General features: G+C 47.1%; 1 protein-coding gene and 1 long non-coding RNA gene across 2 annotated transcripts in view; one reads left to right on the plus strand and one right to left on the minus strand.

Moving 5' to 3' along the window:
* The window catches only part of SMG5 (SMG5 nonsense mediated mRNA decay factor), a 41833-nt gene extending 36834 nt beyond the window's left edge, over positions 1 to 4999 (minus strand). The window contains exons 1-2 of the mRNA XM_087943492.1: positions 4635 to 4999; positions 517 to 615 (exon numbers count right to left, since the gene is read on the minus strand). Of these exons, the coding sequence (XP_087799618.1) occupies positions 517 to 615; positions 4635 to 4708 (173 nt within the window). The 5' untranslated portion in view covers positions 4709 to 4999. The remainder of the gene's footprint in view (positions 1 to 516; positions 616 to 4634) is intronic.
* Positions 5000 to 17693: 12694 nt separating this feature from the next.
* On the plus strand, positions 17694 to 18983 carry LOC148129477 (uncharacterized). The gene is made up of 2 exons (XR_015745320.1): positions 17694 to 17947; positions 18453 to 18983. It is a non-coding gene; the product is annotated as an uncharacterized LOC148129477 (long non-coding RNA).
* The last annotated feature ends 716 nt before the right edge of the window (positions 18984 to 19699 follow it).

Here is a 19699-nt window from a genome sequence, read left to right on the forward strand (position 1 = left end):
TCAACTTGGAGTCGGTCAGGATCGAACTGATGGCGGTGGGCAGTGTTAGCCTGCAATGCTGCATTTTAAGCACTGTGCCACAATGTCTATGCAGTATTACTGCAATTTTCGAAGACTAAGAACTGCATTTTGCTGAAAGCCAGGAAGTATCTTCCCCACCCATCAAAGCCACTCAATTTGCAAAGCAGGAGCTAGAACTGAGATTACGAGGCTGCTTATCTAGGAAGCTGCTTCCAAACAATATTCTGTGCAATGGAATTACATTGAGGCTGAAACTCCGGAATATAAGCCCTAGACAGAATCCTTTGCTATGAATGAATGAATAGCAAGCTAGTTTTGCTGCAGAGGAATACGTTTTTATCATATTCTGTATTTCAATGGAACTAAATTTTCCCAAATACTTTATCCAGACTTGTTCAATGTGAGTAACACTGCTGCATCTTTGTCCTTTTTTCAAGGCCATTCATGTGTGGTTGAAATGCAGAACATGGAATAAAGAAATCCCAACTTTCTTACTTGTTTCTCAGGCTGATGTTCTCTGGCTTAAATACTTCTTGATAAGCTGCCTTGTTTCCAAGAATGAGATCCAATCGATGCACTGCTTCAACCACAGCTCTACGAAAAGCACAGGAGGCATTCAAGTTAGGAAGAAGGGTTGTTCGGAAATTATTCAGCTGGGCTCAGACATAACGTGAAGCTGTTATATACCACCCAGAGACCCTCTGCATCCCACCCAGAGCCTTTCTGTCACTTCTGCCATGTTTGGCTTGGTGCCTTGCTGGCATTCTGCCATCAAAAGCTAGAGGTGAGGGGGACAAATGGGCAATAAACATGTACGGAGATGTAATTGGAAATAGGGAAGAGGGGATGAAAGCTTGACGAAGACGACAGAGGCACAGAACCAGTTTGTGCCAAGTCTTCAAGGCCACATACCCTGAGAGTGGAATGTGGGTTGCCCCTAACATCTCAGTGATTCTCAAAACACCTATGCGACTCACCATTGGCTAAAGACAAACTGGTCATGAAGAGGGAAGGCCGGGATGAGAGGAAAATATGTAACCTTTCATAGTTCTAGCCTGATTTTATTGCAACCAGCAACCTTTAGTAAAAGAACCTATCACTTCACCCAAAATGGGAGTCGAGGGTTTTTCTTTCCTAAGGGTCCTGACTTGGGGCAGGTCTAACACTCTGATTAAGATGAACAGATAAGAAAGTATGAAATATAAATAAAATAAAATATGGTTTGACTATCTATTAGCATGTTACATGAACCCATAGCAATTTGCATACAATAATTTATGGCTTAGTGCAGTGGTCGGCAACCAGTGGGCCACTGGTGGTCCGCGAGAAAATTTTGGTGGTCTGCAGAGAAATGTCACCCCCAAAGCAATTAATCCAGGCTGCGCGGGAACACAAGGCTGCGCCGCCCACAGGGCCCATGGGAACCAAGGCTTGCATCACTTGCATTGGGAACAACATGAGGTAGTGAGGGGAAGGGTGGGTGGAGGGGAAGAACTTGCCCCACGCACCCCATGCGCCTGGCCTTGCCATTGGGCTGCTTCTTTTCACTTCTTTCTTCTTCTGCTTTTGGCTGCACGCAAGGAAAGCAGCCAAAGTCTTTCTTTCTCTCCCCCAAACTCTGCCAGAAATGAGTCTTTGGGACCCTGCAAGGCCTCCTGCTCCAAGACTCGCTAGCAAAGACTCGTTTCTGGCAGAGTTTGGGGGAGGGAAAGAAAGACTTCTGATGCTTTCCTTGCATGAAGCCAAGTCTCTCTCTCTACCCCCCCCCCCCCACGAGAACGGAGCTGGAGACGGGATCCTGCGATCCCAAATAAAGAACGATCGATCAGTAGGAAAACGGGGTGGGGGATTTTCCTGTAGACTTTTTTGGGGATTTTCCCATGGTCTCTGGTCCATGGGATTTAAAATTATGAGTTTGGTGGTCCCTGAGGTCCAAAAGGTTGGCGACCCCTGGCTTAGTGTGCAATTGTGGGTTTTACTATCAGAATCTAAGACAGCCACCTTTCTGGAATGCATAGCTAAAGGGCTGTAAAATTAGACTTCTCATCCCCCAATGGCTTCAATTGACAAGAAAAAGCCACAATCCAATCTGACTATGGAGATTTTCGATCATCCAGATCATGGTTGTCCCAAACATGCTTTTCCAACAGGTAACTGGACTTTCTTGGGATTTTTTTTCCTTGAAAATGTTTCATTTTCAACCAAGACGTTTCTTCAGTTCTGCCTGAAAGGCAATCAGTACTGAAGAAGCTTCTTGGATCAGAAACAAAACATTTTCAAGAAAAAAAACCCTAAGGCAGTCCAGTTGCCTTTTGAAAAAATACCTTTGGTGACCCAAACTAAGTAACATCATGTGCTAGAAGAGAATGAGGACTGCAGAGAGGAGGAGTAGTGATGGAGAAGGAAAGAGGACTGTAGGGTCCTTGGTGGTCTCTGGGCTTGGTTGTCTCCTTGCAGACATTTCATGACCCAAACTAGGGAACATCATCAGTGCTAGAAGAGAGTGGGGTTTGCAGAGGAGGGGGAGGAGGAGGAGAAAGGAGGAGGCAAAATCTAAGCTCTTTGCCTTCCCAAAAGGAACATTGCTGAATTGTACTAACACCCCCCCACCAGCTGCTGCTTAAAAGTAGCTCTTCTCTAGGATATAAAGGGACCTTTGCAGACAGCAAGCCTATTAAAAGACCTCACAGTGGCACCAGCTGCCAAGTTCAATGGCCACAATCCAAGCATTCCAAAACCAGGAAATGTGACAGATCAAGCCATCCAGAGTGTACCAGCCAGTATGTTCAAGCACCACAGCATAAAGAGTGGTGTTTGCAAAGTCATCCTCACAAGGCAAGTGTCAAAACCTTGACTTGACATTCATGTCATGGTGTGTTGCTTTTTTGGGGCGGGGGGGGCAGGGGGGGAGATACTTATAGCTTTAAGACCTCTGGAAAATAGGAGCATAATATCCTCTCACCCAAAACCGAGAATGCTATTGGAGGGCACAGAAGAACAGGAATTAACTTGAAGAAGTTGAGGGAACTGTGTAAAGTCCTTGGGAACTACCTATTATCAATGGTGTCTGGGGAATCCCCACAGAATCCAGGAGGGAAGATGCTCAGTTGCCTGATTGATACCTCTGAGCACATGCCACATTTTTTCTTGCTGGCTGTAGCAGCCAGGCATGGCCAACTGGCAAATCGTGGAGTAGGTTTAAAGGAGGATCACTGCCCTGTGGGCTGCCTGCCCCCTAATCTGGCGTGACATGCACTCCAGACTCCCGCAATCTAGGGAACATCATTAGTGCTAGAAGAGAAAGGAGCTTGCAGTGGGGACGAGAAAGACTGTGAGGTCCTGGGTGCTCTCTGAGATGGCTTGCTTTCTTGCAGACATTTCATTACCCAACTAGGTAACATCTTCAGTGCCAGAAGAGAGTGAAGTCTGCAGGGGGGAGGGGGAGGAAGACTCTGGAATCCTGGGTGCTCTCTGAGCTTCATTGTTTTCTTGCAGATGTTTGATTACCAACTAAGTCATGAAATCACTGCACTGATGATGCTGATACTGGGTAATGAAACGTCTGCAAGAAAAGAACCAAGCTCAGAGACCACTGAGGACCCCACAATCCTCCTCCTCTCCGCATCCCCCCTTCCCTTCTAGCACTGAGGATGTTACCTAGTTGGGTGATGAAACGTCTACAAGAAAACCACCAAGCTTGGAGAACCTCAAGGACCCCCCTCCAAAGGCTGTCCGTTTACCCTTTCATCCCCTTCACAGAGGCTGTGACAAAAACTAGCTGCTGATTTAGGGGACAGGCAAGGAGTTAAAAAGCGTGGGCACTAGCTGGAGACAATGGGGAGAGGGTTTCAAATGGGTACGTGTTTCGCTGGTGGGACAGTCCCTGCAGCCCTCCACAGCTGCATTTCGGAGCAGGACCTCCAATGCCAAAAAGCGCTGCCCCCATGTTGGCCGGGTAGGTAGCAGGCCTCGACTTAATGACCAAAACCAACTCCCCCCCCCCCAAATAGATGTTGCTAAGTGAGCTTTTGCCTCATCCTACAGCCTTTCTGGCCCACGGGTCGTTAAGTGAATCTGGCTTCCCATTGACTTTGCCAAGGTCTCAAAAGGGGATTCCTTCACACACACACCCCTCACCCCCTCGGGACTCTGCAACCGTCAAAAGTACGAGTATCCATATTTCAATCACACGATCCACTGCAACGGTCGATAAAAGGGGGAGGGGGAAGCGGCTGTTTTTCACCGCCCGTTAAGTTTCGGTCACTAAACGGGCCGTCGTAAGTTGAGGACTACCTACAGTCGCCCCCCCTCCGCCCTCCCTTCCTTCCCCGCGGGCTAACACTAACCTAAATCATCATCATAAGCCTACCCATCCTCCTCTGCTAGCCAGCAGGGACCCACGTGCCCTCGTTCCACCTCCGCCTGCGGGGGATAATGGGTGCTGGAGTCCCGCATGGTTACATGCGGGCCGAGAAGGGGCGATGAGGCGTTTATTTCATCCCCCCCCCCCACAGACACACACAGCCGCGAGGTATGCCACGCGCGGGGTTTCCTGGCCCGCGGAATGATGGGACCTGTAGTCCCGCGGGGCCGTCCGAGGACGATGGGCTCACCGGTAGAGCCTCTTGGTGTGGAGAGCCTTGGCCTCCGGCTCACCGCCGCCGCCGCTTCCACTGCCTTGGCTCATGGCGCCCGGCAGGCCTGAGGCCCCCTCAGCACCCCCTGCCGCCTCGCCAGGCCCGGCCCGGCCCTCTCGGCCGCCGCCTCAGCCCGGGCCTGGAGCGCTGCTGTTGCTGTTGCTGCCGCCACCTCCGCCGCCGCTGCTGCCCCGGAGCGTCCTGGTTCTGCTGCCGCCAGCGGCCCCGCTCGGCCGCCATCGCGCTCCGGCTGCCCGCCGCTGCCGCTGCCCCCTCAGCCAAGTCCCGCGAGACCGCGCCCTCGTGGTCTCGCGAGCGCTCGGCACCCAAATCTCGCGAGAGTTCCGTAGCAGGGGGAAGAACTCTGCCCCGCGCGAGCGAGTCGCCCGTTCGGCTCTCGCGAGGTCTGAGTCTCGGCCGGTAGACTTATTCAGATAACGGGGGGAGGCGGGAAGAAGCTATCGCCTCAGGAAGGCGGGAAGAAGCTATCGCGGGTTGGGTTTCACGGTTTCCGATTCATTCATTCATTCTGAGGTTTTGAACATTCTGTTCGTTTTCGTTGCCTGTTTTTCCTTTCTTTTTTTCTTTTCTTTTCTGGAGATGCAGAAAAACAGCAAGCTGGCGCTAAAAGATGTGGAGCCTCCACTATGCAACTTCCCAAAATTATCTTTCTCTCATATTATATATAGTAATATATATTTTCATATTATATATGGTAACACACACACATAATATGTGTATGTGTGTGTATATATATATGTGTGTGTGTATATATATATATATATATACCGTATTTGCCGGCGTATAAGACGACTGGGCGTATAAGACGACCCCCCAACATTTCCACTCAAAATATAGAGTTTGTTATATACTCGCCGTATAAGACTACCCCGCTTCCACACACCTTCCACTTTTGCACTTTTTTTTTTTTTTGACGCACTTTTCTGCTTTGGACAATTTTGAAATGAGCTAATCCAATTTTGAACCAAGAATATGCCAATAGCTATGGAGTTTAGAAATGAGTTTTAAAAATATTTTTCATTGCTTACCATTAAGCGTAAAATATGTTGTAAATAAAATGAGAACACAGGAAACGTTCTCTTCTCAATACAGCTGATCTCTCTCTCTCTCTCTCTCTCTCTCTCTCTCTCTCACACACACACACACACACCAAAAACCCGGACACTGAAAAGGCTGCCAAGGAACAGTATATTCAATGCCTTCTCTTTAATCAAGAAACAAGGAATTCCTTAGAATCTTTTTTTTCCCCCAAGTGGCCCTCTTTAAAAAAAATATATGGAGGTAACACTTTCATTCAAAAAGTCTTCCAGTATCTGGAGTCGCTCAGACATATTGAAGTGAGGCAGGAGAGTAAGTGAAATTTGAAATGATCCAGCTACAGTTTTCTTCCCCTCCCGCCCGAAGGCCATTATCTCCACATCAAAACGAACGAGGGGAGGCAAAGAAGCCAAACACGCTAAAAAGGATCTCTTTATTTTCCTACACAAGGTCACACCTACTTTTCCGCATTCAAAGGACAACCTCTCCTCACCACCACCACACACACACACACACCAATACCCGCAAACAATGTTCTGGGCATTAATCACCATTGCTACATTAACCTGGTAAATTTATACCCTGCCTCCCCCAGTGTTGCTTTGACGGCAGGATTTCACACAGCGGGGCGCTCGCTCGCTCTCTTCTCCGCTCTCCCACCGTTCGCACATGTTGGAAGCACCGTAAAACCTGATAACCCACCCAGGGGCTCCCCCATCCTTAACCTACAGCCGCCCGCATGCAAAACCTGCGTGCAAAAAGAAAAAAAGAAAAAGAAAAGTACGCCGCACGTGAGGATCTTCGAATCCTCTCCTCCCCACACCACTAAGGAAGGAAGAGGGGGAAAGGTTGCGCAGCGCGTGGTGAGTGACACCCGCCACACACACACACACACACACACCCCCCCCCAGCCTCCCTCCCGGCTGCAACTCAAGCTCGAAGTGGGAGTCGGAGTCCTCCCGGCGTATAAGACGACCCCCCCCACTTGGAGGCATGTTTTTCAGGGCAAAAAAGTCGTCTTATACGCCAGCAAATACGGTATATAATTTTCTGAGGTTTTCACGGGTATTTGTATGTGGATCTTTGGTTATTCGGGTTTTCTCCCGTGTAAAATTGGAAGTATCTTGGCAACGTTTCGACGAAATCTCATTTGTCATCTTCAGGCTTGTGTCTTCAGCTTTGTGCTTCTTGCAGTAATGTAAGCTCACATTACTCCAAGAAGCACAAAGCTGAAGGCACAAGCCTGAAGATGACGAATGAGATTTCGTCAAAACGTTGCCAAGATACTTCCAATTTTACGCGGGAGAAAACCCGAATAAGCAAAGATCCATTTATACATATACACATACACATATACATACATACATACATACATATATATATACCGTGTTTCTCCAACAATACGGCCTCCACCAATAGGAAGCCCCACCATGTTTTATTGGCATAAAATCAAATTAAGCCCCTCCCCCCAAATTAAGCCCCATATTAAACATGCGAAATGGGGGAAGCGGGGGCTTGCCGTTAGGAAGTACTTTTGTTGCATGCCCGGATATGGTGCTACCTGCGTTGGTGGGGCACTTCATATCGGGAGACCTCCCACCGTTGCTTCTTCCTTCTCCCTTGCTGCCCTTCTCCCTTGCTGCCGCGGTGTTAGAGCAGCCACGTGCGGCCAGTCAGGGCTCCTCCCTGCAACCGGAGCCCTGAGGAGACACTTGGCTCAGGCGCTCCGTCTTCCCTTTGCTGAAGGTAAGCGATTATTTTACAAAGCCTCCCCTGCCCGAGAGGGCAGCCCCCACGTGGGGAGGCTAATTTCGGGGCCTCTTCCATTCCTCCCGACCTCCCTACACTGCGCGCCTCTGACGCGCCGGTCCCTTCAGCCCAGCGAGCTCTTCCACCTCAAAGAAAGGCCAGGCGGGCGGCTGCAGACAGCAGCAGCGGGTCTGAGCCGCCGCAGCGAAACAGCCACCACCCTTAGCCCGACGCGGGAGAATGAGCGAGGTTAGCGCCCGCCAGCCCGTCCTTCCTGCCTTTGAGGCACGTGCACCAGCGCCTCCGCGGCTCGGTTTCCCCTACTGGCAGGTCCTCCTTTCGTGCGGAGGGCATGGGGAATGCACTCGCCGAGAGGATCTCTCCCTCTCTCTTCCCGCAAGGTCAACGTCTGCGCTGCAGAGGAGAGGGCTGCAGCCGGTTCCTCCTGCTTGCTGAGAGGTGAGGAAGCCGCGGCTCACCGGGTGAGATTTGAGAACGAGGGGCAGGAAGAGGCACACACACCCGCGGCTCGCTTTCCCAGCTCTGCCCAGCATTTACGGCTCTGGCGCGGCCCTGGCGGGCAGCGAGCGCCTCCCCGCCGGACCCTCCGCTCATCCTGCCAGGGCCGCGCCAGAGCCGTAAATGCTGGGCAGAGCTGGGAAAGCGAGCCGCGGGTGTGTGTGTGCCTCTTCCTGCCCCTCGTTCTCAAATCTCACCCGGGCGAGCCGCGGCTTCCTCACCTCTCAGCAAGCAGGAGGAACTGGCTGCAGCCCTCTCCTCCGCAGCGCAGACGTTGACCTTGCAGGGAGAGAGAGGGAGAGATCCTCTCGGCGAGCGCATTCCCCGCAGCCCTCCGCACGAAAGGAGGGCCCGCCGTAGGGGAAACCGAGCCGCGGAGGCGCTGGTGCAGGTGCCTCCAAAGGCAGGAAGGACGGGCTGGCGGGCGCTAACCTCGCTCGCTCTCCCCGCGCCGGGCTAAGGGTGGTGGCTGTTTCCGCTGCGAGCGGCTCAGACCCGCTGCTGCTGCTGCCCTGCAGCAGCCCGCCTGGCCTTTCTTTGAGGTGGAAGAGCTCGCTGGGCTGAAGGGACCGGCGCGTCAGAGGCGTGCAGTGTAGGGAGGTCGGGAGGAACGGAAGAGGCCCGGGAAATTAGCCTCCCAAGTGGGATTGGGCTGCCCTCTCGGGCAGGGGAGGCTTTGTAAAATAATTCGCTTTACCTTCGAAAGCAAAGGGAAGACGGGAGCGCCTGAAGCAAGTGTCTCCTCAGGGCTCCGGTTGCAGGGAGGAGCCTGACTGGCCGCACGTGGCTGCGCCAAACGCCGCGGCAGCAAGGGAGAAGGGAAAGCAACGGTGGCCCGAACCCGAAGGTCTCCCGAATATCCAAGCTGTCGCCGCCCGCCCACCCACCCGAGGATGCAAGGGGGGATCACCCCGAAAAGACGCCCTAGCCGCTGGGTCAAAAATAAGGCCCGGCCTTATTATGTGAGAAACACGGTATATGTATGTATGTATGTATGTATGTATGTATGTATGTATGTATGTATGTATGTATATATATATATATATATATATATATATATATATATATATATATATATATATATATATATATATATATATATATATTTATTTATTAAATTTTCACGGGTACTTACATGTATGGTATTCAGCTTTGTTCAGGTATTTTCGCACGTCATTATAGTTGTGCTTTTAAAGTAGCAACGTTTCAGCAGAATCTCATCTGCCATCATCAGGCTTGTGTATTGTGTTCATCTGTGAGACTTTTACAGTTGTTTCAGTTTTAAATTTGGGGCTAGCCTACTGCTGTGCCAGAATGGTTTTTTCTTCATCCTGATTGGTTGGGAGTCTTGGTCTGTGTTTATTGGTCTTGGAGTTTGCTGTGTTCTGCTTGATTGGTGTTTCTAATATCTCCTGTCTGTTTTGTGGCTTTTTTTGTGTCTTGATTGGCTGGCAACATTGTGTTCCTGTATTGGAGGCTTTTAGTGCAGCTTGGCTCCGAGTAAACGGACGGCTATCATTTGTTAGGAAGCTAGGTTTCATCTGGGTGCCTGGTTGGGGTGTGTTTGAGCTGGAGGTATCAGGGGTGATCTGTTTGTGCCCAGGTGTTTGCCTGGCTAGTGGTGTGGAGATTTTTTTGTTTGTGAGTGCAGGCTTCCAAATAATTGACGGTCTGGTGAAATCATCTCTTCTATTCATGCTTTCAGGTCTTTTTTCAATCTCTATGGCTTCTCTGATAATTCTGTGGCTGGGGTTTTCTATAGTGGCTAGGGTTTTGGTGCCATTGAAGTCGATGCTATGACCTGTGGCTTTCATGTGTTGGACTAATGAGGAAGTGTGTTCCAGCTTTTTGACTGCATTTTTGTGTTCATCCAGGCGGGTACCAGGGTTGCCATCTGGCCGTTTTTCTGGCCAAATTTGAGAAATATGGCCGTATAGAAATCTGTTTGGCCGTGAAAAAAATCATGTCTCCGGCCAAATATATTTGGCCGGAAATTTGGCCGTATGAAAGTTGCTTGGCTGTGAAATCGAAATTTTGGCCGAATACCAGTTTTCAATACAATATATTCGCATGAAAATGACTGTCAGATCGTCTGAAAACCTCTGAAAAATGACGCGATACACAGGCCGAAGCCTTCTGACTGTGAACAGCGCTGCGTAATATAAGCGGTTGTTAACTCAGATGTAAACATCTCAGTATTGGATTGTTTTCTCGCCAGCCGGCGCGCAGCGTCACAGAAAATCCTGGATGTGTGACCGAGAGAATACGCCTATGGTACATGTAAGCTAGCTAAACGCATTGTGCGTGTACTCTGCATGCATGGTAAGGCAGCTATGTGTAATGTGTATGTGCACAGCGCATGTATATTAGCAAGAAAATTAGAAAAGAATTAGAAAAGATGGTTATTGAGCATTCAGTTTTCATAAGGATTTTATATATAATTGCTATTTTTGTGTCGTTTTATTTGTTTAGTGATTATATTTTTTCAATGGGGGGGGAATCCCCCTAAAAACCCTCATGCCCTAGCTCCCCCCTCCTCAGGATCGCTGCATTTGGCCGTGAGCTTTCCAAACGGTAGTAGCGGTTATTTGAAGTAAGCTGCCTAGCCTGGATGTGAGTAAAGAAACGCAGGAATTTTTTTTAGGGACAAAGGGTAAAGTACAATTTCCTTAAAAAAGATTTTGCAAGGTACATAAGATGGTATTGTAACATCTGTATTAGAAATAGAAAATTAGAATGGCTTAAGAGTTAATAAGAAATTAAAATGTTGAAATGTTTAATAATGATTGATTTTAAAATTTAATAAAATATTAAAGGGAATGTTTAGAATATTGAGTTTTAATTAAAGAGTTTAATATGACTATGGTATTGATGTTATTATAAAACTATTATAGTAGCATTTGTTTTTTGAAAAGGCAATGGGAATGTCATAAGATTTAATATTTAGATTTATTATTTAACTATGTATTTAATCATTTTGGATTTATTACTCTGTTTTTATTATTATTAAAAAAAATAGTAGATAGAATGTACCAAGCAGAATCAGATTGGGTATTAGGTGTTATTTTAAATGTTAATCTAATTAATTTAGGGGGAGGATAGAAAGGCATCATACTCTGATTAGTGATTTCAGGAGAAATTCTTTTTTTTTCATTATAAGGAATGAGATAGAGGGATAATAAAGAATGGGCAAAAGATACAAATATAATGATTTAAATTAAGATGGATTAAATAAGATAGAATTATGAAGAGTGAAATGTGTGGAGAAGTTTATATAGAAGATATAGAATGGTAAATAAAATAGGTAATGATATGCAAGATGAGCATGAATATAATTGAAGCCCATATAAAGAGAGGTACCTGGGGCCAAGTTACTTTCCTAAAAGATTTTTTATATGTTTGTTTGTTGTGTGTTTATGTTTTTGAGAGTATTAATAAAACCTTGTAGAAATACAGAATGAGAATAATGGTAACCAAGTCGGAAAGAAATAGATGAAATAATAATAGTGAAATTGAATAAGAGTAAAGAGAAGTAAAGAGAAATTGGATAAGAGGTATTTTTATGCTCATATGGAAATGGCTTAAAATAGAATTGTATTGTATAAAATAAGGTTTTATCTGACTTGTAAAATTTATAATGGAAAAAGGTTCAAATATGTAATGGTTGATGATGATTTGTTTGTCTTTGAAATTAATAAAATTTGCTTAAAAAAAACAACGCAGATATTCCCATGACGTCATGTCACGTTGTCGAATAAAGACTATTTTTTATGATTTGATCATTTAAAAACAGTTAAAAAAACAAAAAACAATATATCCTCATGTTATATTGCATAAAAAAATTTGGCCGTGAGAGAAAATAATTTGGCCGAATTTGGCCGTATTTTGACTTGGGTTAGGGTTAGGGTTAAGGGTTAGGGGTTAGGGTTTAGGGTTTAGGGTTTTAGGGTTAGGGTTAGGGTTGTTAGGGTTAGGGTTGTTAGGGTTAGGGTTGGGGGTTAGGGGTTAGGGTTAGCTGCTTGTAATGGAAGCAGAGGGTGAGCAGAAAGGAGAAAGATAGTTTTATATAACTAAACCAAGAATACCGATAAGACATTTAGGGTAAGTGCGCTTGAGATTGTGATTTTATTTTATTTTGAAATGACTGGCTTAGTTCAGTGTAATACTTGTTTTACAGCTGTCTTTTGCAGTACTCTTTTCAAACTTGGATACTGTCCTCTTTATAAAAAATATACCAGTCTACATGGACAGATTACCTATCTAGAATCTCTAATCTGTGCTCTCCAAGCAGAAATTAGGTGCCCAATCCAGCCATCTATTGAGCTGCCGTGCTACCAGACCCCACTACCACAAAGATCTTACAGGAAAAGGGCAGTATGGGCAACCGTGGGATCTGGCAGGGTGAGAGCTGTGAATCATAAACGCAAAGTCAGCAGGGCACCCACGTTTGTATTTGTCGAGGGGAGAGGATGACCCTTTGAGAGCTGTATGAAATTTAATTTTAACGTACCGCATGCCGATTAGTTTACATTTAAAGTGACAATAAAGTTGTAACGTTCCAGCTGCGCCACCACTGGGCAGTGACCCTGATCTTGCCGCTCTGTCCATTAATCATAGCCTGTTTTTCGTTTCCCCTCCTTGACTTTAGCGCCACCCTGCTTTTCCTCGCTTCCAGATTTACCCACCACATCTTCTCTGATTTTCCCAGCACCCGCACGCCTCTATTCCGGCACCACCACCAGTAGGCCTGACTAACCAGCCCCTTCTGGCTTTCTCACACATCCATCAAGGCTGCAGATTGCCTCTGCAGTCTTTCTTACCTCCTCCCCACCCAGAAACAAAACTTAAAAGATGCATATGGGAGAAATGATGTCACCACCACTTTGTTTTCCTGAAATTGCATTAACGTTCACTGCTAGCATCCAGATTGTGCGATCGTAATGCAATGTATGGGCTGATTATGAAATAGACACCTCCCGCCCTACTTGGGTCGAAGGAGAAGACGGTCACCTGATAGGAGAACTGGTAAAACGGGCCCACTGTTTTTTTTAAAAAAAACTATATTAGAACTCACCTTTTATACAAGTCACAATAAATAATTGTTAAAGTTTTTGGGGTTCGGGGAATAAAACCACAGAGTCAGGTAGAGTATTCCAGACATAGACCACTCTGTTTTCAGACATAGACCACTCTGAAGTCGTATTTCCTGCAATCGAGTTTGGTGCGGTTTACCTTGAGTTTGTATCTATTGCGTGCTCTTGTATTGTTATAGTATTGAAGCTGAAGTATTGTATTGAAGCTGAAGTATTCATTGACAGGTAGGACATCGCAATATATAATTTTATGTACTATACTTAGATCGGACCGAAGGCAGCGTAGTTCTACGTTTTCGTCTCTTCCCACGGCCACAACTGTCTGCTCTTTGGGAAAGGGCCTTTTCTGTTATGGCTCCCGGGCTGTGAAGCAGAATCCTCCAGGTATTTAAGAACAAGGTACGAACTCCTCTCTTTTGCTGAGCTATAATTTGACAGCTTCCTATTTTGTTTTAAGAATTTTAATGGCATTCACGTTGCTATAAATTTAATCATTCTGAGGTGCCTTGATGGCAGAAGAAACAAAAGCCGGCTAGCTATAAAATAACGTACCAAGTGTAAAATTAGAAAATAACTATATAGATTACACCATAAATCTTAACATACTAAATTAAACTGTAGCAATAAATATAGCTGTAACCTAAACTTTGAAAATCCCCTTAACAACAATCGCCACCCTCCATTTCACCCTAAACTCACGGAAGAGTAGCCTTAACAGAGCATGCCTCTAACACCAGTACTTTTGGTTTTTAAACCATCAAGGCACTTAATTTGAGACAAATAATAGCAAGTGAAAACTAGAGCAACATTATGCCATTGAAATGAGTTCTGGTTAAGAGTCTGGAGAAGTTGAAGCTCGGTCCAAGAGACGGAAACATCCCCCTATTCTTCAGTCTTCCGAGAGTCCGGGAAAGAGCCGCTCTCCAGGGTCCTGACGCAGAGTCCAGTAGCCCTGCAGAGAAGGCCCCATTCCTACGGGGCCGGAGGCTTTCCTTTCTGGCCAGAGGGAGAGATTGGGAAAGGACACACAGGGCCTTCTAAGCAGCAGCAGCAGCAGAATCCAAAACCGAAAGGGAGGAGAAGGGACAGGCTGATGGGCAACTTTGCAGACAAAACACAGGGCGGGTTCCAATATTTTGGGTCCCATCGCGTCGGCATTGTTTTCCCAAACACACAGGGGCAACTTCAGTAGCTTCTTTGTCTTTTCCCTTGCCCCCTTTTGGAGAAAAAGTCTGCCTGTATAACCCCCGTTTCTCCCTCTTTCTAAGAACCGGGCCCATTGGACAGATGCAGTTGGAGTCCTGCTGAGAGGACATTCTACCAGCCTGCCTTTTTGGAAAGAAACAGTCTGGCATGTTGTGGCCAAGATGACTGTTAGGGTAATAAATAAAGGAATGAAATAAAATATAGCATTAAGTAGAGAGTTACTCTATAGGCATATTTTATCTTGATGTTAGGCAGTTGTTTTCCTATGTATATAGAAGTATTTATCTCTATAGGCATTTCTTATCTTGCTGTTGTGGATTTCTCTAACCTTTCATGTGTTGTAAAACTAGCCTGCCATTGGTTATCTCTCTCTCATACGAAGACAGATGATTATCCCATCTATATCAATCTGAATTCATCTGGTTTACATTCCACCCCCCTGAGAATGAAAGGTACTTTCCTGAGAAGTAACTCCCTATATCTGAAGGACTAAACACTTTTGAAGTAGGTTGTCAATAGCCCTCTTAAGTAATCAATTAACAGACAATAGGAGAAGGGATAATGAAAGATAAAGAAGTGCCAGAAGGACGTTTGTCTTTTTGCAAGAAAGATGTAAATCTAAACTACTTCTAAAAGAATATTAAGATATAAGAGTTACTTTTGTCTATATGCTTTGTAACTTTCCTCACATATCTCTGCGTATGTGAGGAGAGGTGTTACCCTTTTATTGATCAATACAAGTTGGATTTTGTTTTTCAAAGCCTCCGCTTAAGTTCATTTTCACCACATCGCGATCTTAAGTTACAGCCGAATTTTACACGACCATCCTATCCTTTCCGCAGGGGGAGAGGGAGAGCTTGGAGTTTAAAGGTAAGGAAGTGGACGGTTGGTATTATATTTCTTAACGGCCGCCACTTAGACCGGTGACGTAGATCCCGGCCTCTCAAGCCACAGCAAAGTAGATTGCGTTTTCACCGGACTGGACATCCGTCTGCGTCCCCTGGGGGAAGGAGGAAGCCATTGCGGTTCCCCATCTATGGAGGTTCAAGAATAACTTTTGTTGTTGGGCCGGAGTCTTCTTCAGGAGACTTTACATCCGCCCGCTTCAGAGATACAAGGAAAGAGCCGTCCTAAATCACTGCAGATGGAACGACCTTGCTGCTATCAAGGGACTCGAAGAATTTGCTTCTTTCCACGATTGAGAGAGATTAGGGGATCGGGGGTCGGACAAGAGATCCCCGGGAAACCGGTGGAGCTGTGGCCAGCAGCCTAGATTTACCATAATAAAATCATTTTCTCCGTCAGCCCTTCCCTTCCAAAAGCACCAGCCGTTTCCACGTCCAACGTACAGGCAGCCCTCTGCTCAGAACAACCAAGTCCCAATTTTTTCTCGGTTGGAAAAAGACCCAAAAGGGGACGATCCCAAGAGCACGCCAGTCCCCACGTACTCCGGTTTGTATCCCGTGACCGCGGAGGCACCACAGCAGCCTGTGAGAAAGTCCCACAGCAACTCACTAAAGGAACCGTCGTAAGTGGAGGCCTATCCAAGCGAGGAAGACGGTGCAGTAGCAAGCGAGTAGCCGAAGGGGAAAGCAACGATTTACCGAAGATTAGGGAAAAAGGGGAACAATGCTTTTCGTGCACAATGACGTTTTATTGTTTAGGAAAAACCAAAACAGGGAGGGCAACCCTGTGACATCGCGCAAGCGTCCCCTACCCCCCCCCTCTCACCCAGGATCTAGGAGATGGAGAAGTGCGGCCCACAGAGCAGAGCGTCCGGGAAAAAAGCCCCGCCCCTCTACGTTGCTCTTGAGACGATCAAGTTCCTTTGAAAATGACCTTCTCAATATGGCCGACTTCCTGTCCGTCGTCCGCGGCGGCGCCCCAGTGCGTTTGAAAAATGACCACCCCATTACGGTTGACTTCCCGTCCGTCCTTCTAAGTCGTCCCCTCTACTTCCTTTCTCGGCCACCACCTCGGCAAGGCGAACTTCCTGTCCGTGGCCGTCCCCTACCGCCTTTGAAACATGACCTTCCCATCATGGCCGACTTCCCGTCCGTCCTTCTAAGTCGTCCCCTCAACGTCCTTTTGCGGCACGGTGAACTTGTCCGTTAGCGCGGCCGTCTACCCTCCCCCCAATGCCTGAGAACGACCTTTCTACGACGGCCGACTTCCAGTCCATTCGTTTTAGTCTTCCCCCTCCCCCACCCGGCTGCTATTCCTTCTTGGACCACAGGAAGGCCCTGTTTTCCAATTCCAGGCTTCTGCAGAACAGGCGCACGAGAAAGAATCCGGTTTCAAAAAATGCCATTGAAAAGGTGTTTTTTTTTCTGTGTGGCCGCAATACCGACTTTCACCACAGGAGGGCACCGTTTTCTGTCCCGTAGAAAGAGCACTGAAGTTTTCGTTCGCCTTTTTAACTCGGTTTAAACTTTCGTTCGCCTTTTTAACTCGGAACTCCTTCTCTCCCTGCGTTGCGGCCCCTTGTCCTCCTCTGCCCCTATTAATGTTAATAAGGATGCGTTTTATTATGGCGATATAGAATAATAAACTTAAAATCCCAGCGTGGCGAAAAAGTCGCTGCGCGAGGAAGTGGGGGGAGGGGGAAGACTAAAAAGAACAGACTGGGAGTCGGCAGTCGTAGAAAGGTCGTTCTTCTCAGGCATGGGGGAAACGGGGGACGGCCGCGCTGACGGACAAGTTCACCGTGCCGCAAAACGCAAGGCGAGGCGAGCGCCCCAGTGCGTTTGAAAAATGACCACCCCATTACGGTTGACTTCCCGTCCGTCCTTCTAAGTCGTCCCCTCTACTTCCTTTCTCGGCCACCACCTCGGCAAGGCGAACTTCCTGTCCGTGGCCGTCCCCTACCGCCTTTGAAAAATGACCTTCCCATCATGGCCGATTTCCCGTCCGTCCTTCTAAGTCGTCCCCTCAACGTCCTTTCGCGGCGCGTTTTGCGGCACAGTGAACTTGTCCGTCAGCGCGGCCGTCCCCCGTTCCCCCCCATGCCTGAGAAGAACGAGCTTTCTACGACGGCCGACTCCCAGTCCGTTCTTTTTAGTCTTCCCCTTCCCCCCCACTTCCTTTGGCAGCGACCTTCTCGGTAAGAACTTCCGGTCCGTCGTCCACGTCCGTCCCTTACCGCCTTTGAAAAATGACCTTCCCATCATGGCGGACTTCCCGTCCGTCCCTCTAAGTCGTCCCTTCTACTCCCTTTCTCGGCATGGGGGTGGGGGACGCGGGGACGGCCGCGCTGACGGACAAGTTCCTCGGGAGGCGACTTTTTCGCCAAGCTGGGTTTCAAAGTTTATTATTCCGAATTATTATTAATTGAAACGCCTCATTATTAACATTATTAATATACGGTATTACGAAAACTCGAACGCTCTCCTTAAGGGACAGGAAAACTTTTTTGAGGGCATTTTGGAAAAGTTTTCTTTTTTCTCTGCCGCTTTTGTGAGGGAAACAGGAAACTGCCATCCTGTGGTATAGGAAGGAATAAGTGGGAGAAGGGGGGGGAAACTCTTTTAATAGGATTTTTTAGGCTATTATCCTGTTTTTTTAATATTAATACGTTATTAATATTAATAGGAAAACATGAGGCCGAAGCTCTCAAGAGATGGACAGAAAAAGACATCCCACTTCAAAAGATCGAAACTGAAAGTCAGGTAAGAAGGGTTTGGGGTTAGGGTCGGGGTGGGGTCGGGGGTCTGGGTTAGTTAGTGGTGTGGTGTGGTGATTGGTTCTGAAACGCTACTGTGATCGGCTCGCATTGCCGTTTTTGTGATTGGACCGACAAACTGAGCTATCGATCTTGAAGGGATGTATACTGTGGGGGGATAGAATTGTCATTCATGAAAGAATGCAGGAAAAAGTACTGTGCATGCTACATGAAGGACATGTATCGTCAAAATACACCCGGGTATCGTCAAAATGAAATCCCTGGCCAGGAGTTACGTCTGGTTGCCAGGGATGGACAAAAGACATTGAGACATGGGTGGGAACATGTGCTAAACGCCAGAAATCCAGACTTACCCCACCTCCTGCACCTACCCTCGAGTGGGAGACACCTAGGGGCCCCTGGTTGAGGATCCATATAGATTTTGCCGGTCGCTCAAAAGGATATACATTCTTAATAATTGTCGACGCTTACTCCAATTGGTTGGAGGTCAGCGTCATGCAGTCCACGACGACAGAAGCCGTCATCAAACAGTTAAGAAAACTATTCGCAACACATGGGTTACCGGACCTATTAGTCTCAGACAACATCCAAGACAAAATCAATAAAATGCTAACCTTCCAACATATAACACCGAACACTACGACTAACAAGAGCCCAGCAGAACTCCTGATGGGCAGGAAACTACAGTCACACCTGGATAGATTACACCCCACTTACAACTCCGAAAAGCCACCAGACTCCTCCAGTAAATACCACACATTTACAACAGGGGATCTGGTATACGCTAAAAACCTTACAGGGGACCCACTTTGGATACCGGCCAGAATAACCCAAATAACGGGACCCCGGTCATACCGGCTAGAAACGGAGGACGGAAGAAGCTGGAAAAGACACATAGACCAAATAAGGTCTAGAACAATAGAAAGAAACACCGACAACCCGGGTAACATAGAACATCCACACACACGAATACCACACCAAACAGACTATAATAAAACCAGAGGGGGGGGGAATCCCCCAAACATTAACCAAAGGGGAGGGGAAAACCCTCCAATAACACAAACGTCATTGGCCGCGAGGCGCGAGCAGCCTCTATAAAAAAGGCTGTCGCGGGTCCGCGGTTAGAACATATTTTATGAACTAAATAAAGAACTGAAACACGCTTGTCTCGAGTCTCTTTTCTCACTATCTAACGGTTGGGGGTTGTGGTTAGGGGTTGGGGTTAGGGTGTTAGGGTTAGGGGGTTAGGGTTGGGGTTAGGGTTAGGGTTTGGGGTTAGGGTTGGGGGTTGGGGGTTAGGGGTTAGGGGTGGGATAACTCCACAGGAAAAGCTCGCCCACGAAAACCATGTCGTTTTTTGAATGTATTCCACCCCGAGGAACATGAAAATGAGCTTAATTTTGAAATCCGAGGTCAGATTCAAAAGTTATGGATACCTATAAAATTGAGTTCTTTCCTATACATTCAGTTCTTTCGCCACTTTGAGATAGGCCTTGGGATAACTCCACAGGAAAAGCTCGCCCACGAAAACCATGTCGTTTTTTGAATGTATTCCACCCCGAGGAACATGAAAATGAGCTTAATTTTGAAATCCGAGGTCAGATTCAAAAGTTATGGATACCTATAAAATTGAGTTCTTTCCTATACATTCAGTTCTTTCGCCACTTTGAGATAGGCCTTGGGATAACTCCACAGGAAAAGCTCGCCTACCGAAAACCATGTCGTTTTTGAAT

Source organism: Notechis scutatus, chromosome 14 (assembly GCF_049901735.1).
Source record: "Notechis scutatus isolate UNSWTSFEM ecotype Mainland chromosome 14, rNotScu1.2, whole genome shotgun sequence".
NCBI classification, from domain to species: Eukaryota; Metazoa; Chordata; class Lepidosauria; order Squamata; family Elapidae; genus Notechis; species Notechis scutatus.